This window comes from Magnolia sinica, chromosome 14, assembly GCF_029962835.1.
Source record: "Magnolia sinica isolate HGM2019 chromosome 14, MsV1, whole genome shotgun sequence".
NCBI classification, from domain to species: domain Eukaryota; kingdom Viridiplantae; phylum Streptophyta; class Magnoliopsida; order Magnoliales; family Magnoliaceae; genus Magnolia; species Magnolia sinica.
In genome coordinates this window covers 10,186,068-10,194,142 of record NC_080586.1, presented here as the reverse complement: position 1 = coordinate 10,194,142, position 8,075 = coordinate 10,186,068, and the positions used below count along the sequence as shown (strand labels likewise).

The window sequence follows — 8,075 nt, the reverse complement described above, 5'->3', positions numbered from 1 at the left end:
GCAGGAACTTCCTGCGAAAGGCTTTCGCAGGAAATCCGCGTCCCCTCCAGTCTGTTGTTGCATGTGGACATTTCCATCTGCCTGCGCATTATCCATCATCCTCTGCCACAGTATCAAATTATATGGCCTGCTCCGTAATAAGACAACATACATTTTGTGGATGCACAAGATTCCCTGCATTTGGGTTTATCAAGTAACTGAGACCGTTGATCTGATGGCCCTCAGTGTGGATAAGTGATATCCTGGAAATCACACAGATTTAACGTGTCAAAATTCATTGATATTTGGGATTTTCTCCATTGAATATGGACATTTGGTGTACTAATCCTGCCAACCGTCTATTATTTACCATTCAACAGAAGCTTTTAACTGTACAACATAAGTGATTTCGTTCCTGTCCTTTATCCAAAGCATGTTCCATCAGATTAACGGCTTGGATCACTGAAACATTAGCCCCACATCCAGGTCGACATCATTCTATGAGCTTGGTGCTGTAAAGGACCCGATAATTCCTTCATGTAAAGACCTCTAAAAGCAAAAGCAGAAGGACGCACGTGGGTGACTCGTTGCGCCGCGCTCTCTCTCTTTCGGTGTGTGTCGACGAGTATATACTACGCGATTCGCTTTTCACAAGTACGGCCTTTAATTCTGACAAATGGGGCCCGTAATGCAGTAATCTAAACCGTTGATCTGTTATAACCCACCGTGGATGGAGCATACTCCAAAATTATCTTAGTATCCCAACCTCTCAATCACTGCCTATAAATGGACGGTTGAGAAAAACAACGGTGGGCCACATTAAACCGCAAAAAATATCCCATTATTTCTGATACCATCTTCCGTTCTTGGTTAATAAAGGAACGGTCCATCCAGTGTGGGCCCACCAGATGAATGGCTTGGATTACAGAAGTAGAAACCCCGCGTGCATATCTGACAAAGCAGAAGCCGCGTATCGCGTACTCTCTGTCTCTCTCTCTAGGTAATTACTTCGCTCCTTCCGACTCTCTTTTTAGCCTACTTTCACAGAACCAACACTCTCAGGCTTTCCAACCTTTTTCTAGGGCTTCTTCTCTTCCAAGCTTCCGAAAAAAAAAAACCCGGATTAGGGTTTGTATAAAAATCCCAGTAGTCCTCACTCAAAATCCGATGGAATCCGATTCATGGACCGCTCGTTTCACATCCAAACGACACCAATCTACACTCCAATCGCGATCTGGTCAGTGTAGAAATTGACTTTGCTTTCATTTGTTAGAAGGATTTTCTTTTTTCTTTTTTTGGTTGAGTAGGGTTTTGGTTTTGATTATCGGCGGTGGCGATGCAGATCTGTACCTTGCTTTTGAAGAAATGGACGGCGACGATGATTCAAGGGCGGAGTTTTCCTGTCCGTTCTGTTCGGAGGATTTTGATATCGTCGGTCTGTGCTGTCATATCGACGATGAGCATCCTGTCGAGGCGAAAAGTGGGGTATGAATTAGAGTTTTAATTTCCGTTTCGTCGGTGGAAGAAAATTGATATAATTGGGGATTCTTCCGCTTCAGATAGTTAAAAATTGAATCTTTTTCGGTGATAGAAAATCGGTGTTGCACCCACACATGCCGACATGGGTCACATCTATGAGATCAAGGTCGTTCATCAGGTCGGCTACTGTGTAGATGCTGCCCTTGCCCAAAAATCAGCCCGTCATCAGGTGGGCCAGGAGCATACAAAAACTATTCAGCGGTTGGAGAAATGCCAACTTGTTGCATTCGATGCACCTCCGTGGCCCACCCAATGAGTGTGCTGGACCTAGTTTTAGGCAATAACATCTACACAGCAGGGCTCACCTGATGAACAGTTTAGATTCGTGTGACTACAAGTCGCATTGTGCTTACCGTGTTCATCTACATTTCATCATTTCAAATTAGAAAAAAAAAAGGATTCTGATGGTCGAGGATTCTGAATGAACTAAAATAGAAGGAAAATTCTCTACTTGGTGCGGCATGGATATGGAATTTTTGTTACTTAAAGTATGAAATTTCAAACTCGGGAATTCTTTATACTCGGGTTTAACTTGATTTCAACCAGTTGATCTTCAGCTTGGCTGTGTCAATGATAACTTGATCATTGGTTCCTCCAACCCTTTATGAAGTTGGTCTGGCTCAATGTTCAGGCCTTGCTAAAATAAGCTGCGATTTCTGTTTCTCATTGACTGTCGAATTTCCGAACATTGCTTTATGCAAGTATTTATAGTGGATAGTGGATAACGGTGCTTATTTTGAAGTGCACTGGGTGGAAGTTTTTTTTTTTTGGCAAGATCATTTGCTTTAATATTTTGTAATGATTCAAGTAATGGTTTTTGCCCTTGATGTTGAATCAAATTTCTATTTTGAATTTTGAGGAAAAATACCTGAAATGAATTGGGAGCATTGTTTGGCATTACCTAGGAACTTGGATGTTGTTTGGAAGTTTGGATCATAAGTATGGTTAATGGGGGATTTCCTCTTATAATCAGCATATGTTTACATTTTCAGGTGTGCCCTGTTTGTGCGGTCAGGGTGGGGATGGACATGGTTGGACACATAACCATGCAGCATGGACAGTTCTTCAAGATATCCTTTTCTTGAAGGATATTCCACATGATCTTTTCTTTTGGAAATGATTGTAAAATGCACTACAGACGTGTGTGTGTGTGCGTGTGTGTGTGCGTGTGTGCGTGTGCGCGCGCGCGCGTTATGGTACAGGGGTTATCCCATCATTGATCTGAACCGTTCATTCATTCATACAACCGGGAGCAAGCCAGGGTGTAAATATCATGCCAGTGGGATAATCCCCATTGTCTGATCAATGGGATGAAAATGGAAATTCAAGAATGCCTGGAGAAAGAAAATAACTCCAATCATCATCTTGAAACATCTACTAGATAGATCTCACCATGCATTGTTTATGATTCCAAAGTAGCATTTTTGTTTGATGATTCAAACCACGCGATTTACGGCTCATAAACAATGGATGGTTTTAACAAATTGGCTTCATTCTCCGATTGGCATGATTTTTGCACCATGTCTTGCTCCTGTTGGTACTATTGAACGACCCGTCCCCATCAATGATTGGACGTCCCACATGTCATTCAAAAGGTTTGGGGTCTTTGTTTAAATTTCCATGTCTAGGATTTCACGTTATGCTTTTAATTCCTTAACAAGATTTCACATGCAGCGTAGGAGGAGATTTCGTAAAGGTTCATCAGGGTCTCATTCAACACTTTCTTTACTGAGAAAGGAGCTCCGAGAAGGACATCTACATTCTCTTCTTGGGGGGTCTTCATGTGTAGTTCCTTCCAGCACAGCTCCAGATCCGCTGTTGTCATCCTTTATTTACAATTTGCCTATGATCGACACTTTGAAAGATTTAGAATCTCATTCTACAGATGAAGGAAGCTCCAGTAAGAAAAATGTGGATGAGAAAGTTGTAGAAAGGTATTTATCACCGTTACTTGTTGACACTTTGCTTCTCCTTCTCTGCTCTAATATCTCTCATAATAACTGAAAAAATGCAAATCCAGCTGTTGCATGGGATCTGTATTGAAGTTGTGCCTTGGGCCATCAGATTTCTGAAGAAGTGTCATATGCTGATATGTCAATATGCTTCTAGCGAGTTGACATAGAAGGATTATCTAGTTGATAAATATATTGATATATGGAGGTTGCTGTTTTGCACTGCTACATGGATTCTTGAAACCATGCTGACCTTTTTCTGTTTGATGTGACTCAAAAGGACTTCAATAGGACTAAGACTTCAGATCCTTGACAAGAATGTGGGGTCTTAGAAGAACAGAACATCTCAATTAGCATCTAAATCAGGTTGCCTATAATTTGGAATAGGCTAGCTCGACCCTTTTTAACCTTTTCTTTTTTGTTAAGGGTTTGTTCAAGTGCACCAAATATTGTGAAATTTTGTGATTAATCAGTCTGATTTGGTGTGAAATTTCATGATAATTTCATTGGTGTCAGAACATCTCAATAAGCATCCAAATCAGGCAGACCAGCAGTTGCATAGAAATGGAATAGGCTAGCTTGACCCTTTTCAACCTTTTCTTTTTCTTTTTTGACAAGGGTTTGTTTGAGTGCACCAAATATTGTAAAACTTTGTGATTAATCAATCTAATTTGGTGCAAAATTTCATGATATTTGGTGCAACCAAACACACCCTAGATAACTGAGCTTTATATTAAAAAGAAAAAAGAGAGAGAAATATAAAATAAAAATACACGATAACTCATGCTACGAGAGGGGAAGAGACTACATATTAGGTAGTCAATGGCAATATGGGAACACTTCTGTTAGCAAGCGAGTCTGCTACCTCATTTGCTTCTCCATTGGCATGATTAATTGATACATACAATGAAATAGAAATTAATGAATCTGATCAAACTCATTAGCAAGCCTCCCAAGGAGAGAACCGTCGTGTAACAAAACAACAAATCCTTTATGCTGATTGGTCCGGCATTCACCAACCAAACCTCCCTCTTGTTCTTATAAGTACCAATGTTACTCCTGGACCTGGGTTATAGGTTGTGCTTGCATCAGAGATAGGCTTAAGTTAAGATACACCATGGGAGGTACCTTCCAAGGTGGTTATAGGTATCTTCCTCAAGGACTGCTGTAGGACCAACACCATTTCCAAGTTGCTTACCACTTCAATGATTGGATGCATGACCTCAATGGGTATAAGCCTTCTATTTCCATAATGGCTGAGAACTTCGAAGATACTACTGTTGTGTTGTGTGGATCTTCAAGTTCTCCACCAGAATACATCCTTTGGAGAACTAGTTTTCTCTTTTTTATTTTATTTTATTTTTTTGAAAGATAACTAGTTTTCTTTTTCAGAAAAGAGCCCAATAGAGATTGTAGGAATTGTTATGCCAAATCTTTTAGAGAAATTATCATCTAGAGAATTAGTTTCCTCTTTCAGAAAAGAGCCCACTGGTTGATATTTTGTAGGAATTGCCTTATATCAAATCTTGTTTGTATGTCTAGTATGGATAATTGGAACATGCAACAATTGGATTAGAACCTCAATGGTCATGATTTCAATCAGAAAATATTTAGTGCTTATGTAATATATTTTGATTCGATGTGTATGACCTTTGCCTTGTTAGAGAAGATTGTAGCCCGTGGGAATGCAAATGCATATATCCATATGTGCATCCCTGTTTTGCAATTTGTTTGTCCATTCTTAAATACTAAAAAGGAATAAAAATTATGCTAACATTTGTTAGTTGATGAAACCCTGGAAATGCTATTGGAGAAAAGAAAAAAGAACCAAGAGAGTTCAATTATAACATACCTGGTTGTACACGAAAGCTCTTCCCCCCACCCCCACCCCCCCTCTTTTGGCTGCAAATTCATCTGGGAAGTAGTCATCTAAAGCCTTCTCATGCCATTTCTTTACTATCTTCCAGAGAGTTATAAAATTGTTTATTACAAAAATAATTATCTAAAACCTTTCCTCTGAAACTCTTGGCAAGCAATTAGATAGCGATGTGTCTGGATGTCTTTTCTTTTCCTTTTCTTTTTTAATATTTAGTGATGTGTATTTTTGTGTAATGTGAATGCAGTTATGGAAATGTTAACCTTGTTTTGCTAACACATCCTTTGGTTGAAAAAAAAAAAAAACACCTATGAATCTCTTGGCAAGTCAGGAAGCATTTTGAACTTGAAAGAAATATGCAAGTTCCAGCTTCGTATATTTGCCTGAAGGTTGATTTTCCAATAGAAGTTCTCATGAAGAGCTTTTATGGCACTCAATGTGAACTATTTTTGGTTACTCATAAGATCAATATTTTCAGATTAATGAAAATGCCTAAAATCTTCTCACAAGGCCAAAGGCATCCATTACTTTCTTATCATTATTAACAAAGAGTTTCTAGGGGTATTTTAGGCATCTATTATTAATTTGAATTTTGCATTTCAATGTTCATGAAATACTTGGGGTCTGTTTGGTAAGACTGAAAACTGAATCCATCTCATTTTAGTTAATACATAATCAATACTATATCCAGTCTGCTCATCTGATTGCCTATGATCAGTGCATAATTTTGATTTACTAAAATGGAATGAACTCATTTTAGGTGTCAGCCAAACAGGCCCCTAACAGTACCTGAATCTCTATGATTGGGCCCACCTGCATGATGTCAGCATCATTTGGATTGATCATCCAGTGGGATCCCAGTGCAAAGTAGCCCTGGTGTGAAAATTGCTCTGCTCGAATGACCCAATGGTCAGTGATCTGCAAATGGACCATTTTCGGGTAATGGATTGACACTCAAATGTGTGAAAAGTCTTCTGTCGGGTGGTCCAGATTATTTGGTTGGAGCAGTATCTAGGTTATTGCCAATCCACAACAGGTTTTATATCAGTGGAATGTAGATACAGAGAATCAATTTGAGTTTGTATCTGATGCATTTGTGGGATCCAACCAATTCCTACATCCAACCCACATAGGAAAGCCATCCTGGCCTTAGGTTCTATTGCAGGTGGTGGTTTGGACTGTAGCAGTTGCAACTCTCCTCTGTTTTTCATCTGAGACAAACGCCTCAATTATGGTGTTAGTCATTTCTTACTGAATCTAAGCTAATTGTTTGATCCCCAGCACTGAGCCGTCTCTATCAGAAAAAGACCAGGAGGAGGAGGAGGAGAAGGGTAGAAAGTGTGAATTCGTGCAGGAGCTTCTGCTGTCGACCTTCCTCGATGACACTTTATGAAGGTCAGCTCATGGTGGGCAGCACCAAACCCATCTAGGAGGACAGATCTTTAGTGCCAACGCTGGGCAGGCAGGCCATCTTGCGCTGGATGCTGGAGATCCCACGTTATTCATGTCCCAGAAATGTTCTATGGGAAGGTTATGTATGTAATTGGGTATTGTGATATAGTAGTAGTAGTAGTAGTAGAGAGAGAGAGAGAGAGAGAGAGAGAGAGAGCGGAAAGTCTTACATTTTCCAAAATGGTTAGTGGTAGTTAGGTAGGAACTGGCTTATATAATAAAGCATCTTCTGTTTGATGCGGGGCTGTAGTTGTGCATAGTGCAAGGGTTAAAGAAACTGTTCTATTTGTTTTTTCTTTCCTTCGTTTATTTTCAGTGGGGCAGCCTCATTCCCATTGTAGGCCCATATCCATGGTGTGGCCCATCTTTTGCACGTCTGTATATGTTTCTATGTAGTATGCCGGAAAATATTGCGAGTGATCAATGTTCTTGGGCACCCTGCTCAGCTCTAGGTGGTGTTGGGTACCGTGGCGGCCACTGTGATGTATGCGTTTTATATGTGTGCCGTTCATCCATTTTTCGTGCTCATTAGGGCATGAGCTCAAAAATGAATCAGATCCGAAGCCCAAGGGAACTGCACCACAGGAAAACAGCCGGGACAAGGACACACACCGTTGAAACCTTCCTGGGGCCCACCATAATGTTTAGTTGCCATCGAACTTGTTGATAAGGTCAAACAGGCCATGATGAAGGGAAAACCACAGATCAGCTTGATAGTGGTTAGCGTTCAATCACCTCTACTTCCTGGGGTGTGGTCCACTTGAGCTTTTGATCGCCTGTGAGGTGGCAGAACTGATGGACTGTATGGATAAAACACATACATCATGGCAACACCACAAGAGCACCACTTGTGCCAACCCGGCACTCTGTAGTCTCTTCCGCCCATTTCTAGCCTGCCAACCCGAATCGAGATATGTGCTAAGACGCTGCAGCACATGCCTATTTGGTTGGATGTAATGACATGCATTTTACATGTAATTTGTCTCAAATGGGGGAGTCGAGCAATAAAGTTGGGGAGTTATTCTTAGTGACCCAAAACTTCGTGGGCCTCACCATGATATGTGTGTTATATCCACACAATCCATTCATTAGCATGGGTCATTTTAGGGCATGGGCATATTCAAAGTTTAACTGGACCACCCTTCATAAAGCAGTGGAGATTGAACGCTAACCATTTAAATGTTATCCCTATCGATTTGCGGTCCACCTGAGCTTTCGAATTGGTACATTAATGGATGGCGTGGATAAAATACATACATCTTGGTGGGACCCACAGT

At 40.6% G+C, this 8,075-nt stretch overlaps 1 protein-coding gene across 2 annotated transcripts; it reads left to right on the top strand.

The window, feature by feature from the left end:
* Positions 1–974: 974 nt before the first annotated feature.
* Positions 975–7,098, top strand: LOC131224848 (protein DEHYDRATION-INDUCED 19 homolog 2-like). Of its 2 annotated transcripts, XM_058220271.1 has the most exons (5): positions 975–1,216; positions 1,322–1,464; positions 2,511–2,590; positions 3,189–3,452; positions 6,628–7,098. In XM_058220271.1, exons 1-5 carry the CDS (start codon positions 1,147–1,149, stop codon positions 6,737–6,739), a joined length of 669 nt encoding a protein of 222 aa, XP_058076254.1. In that variant the 5' UTR covers positions 975–1,146; the 3' UTR covers positions 6,740–7,098. The 2 variants fall into 2 exon arrangements, with proteins under 2 accessions (XP_058076254.1, XP_058076255.1); XM_058220272.1 differs by lacking the exon at positions 2,511–2,590 and having other exon boundaries at positions 3,193–3,452.
* The last annotated feature ends 977 nt before the right edge of the window (positions 7,099–8,075 follow it).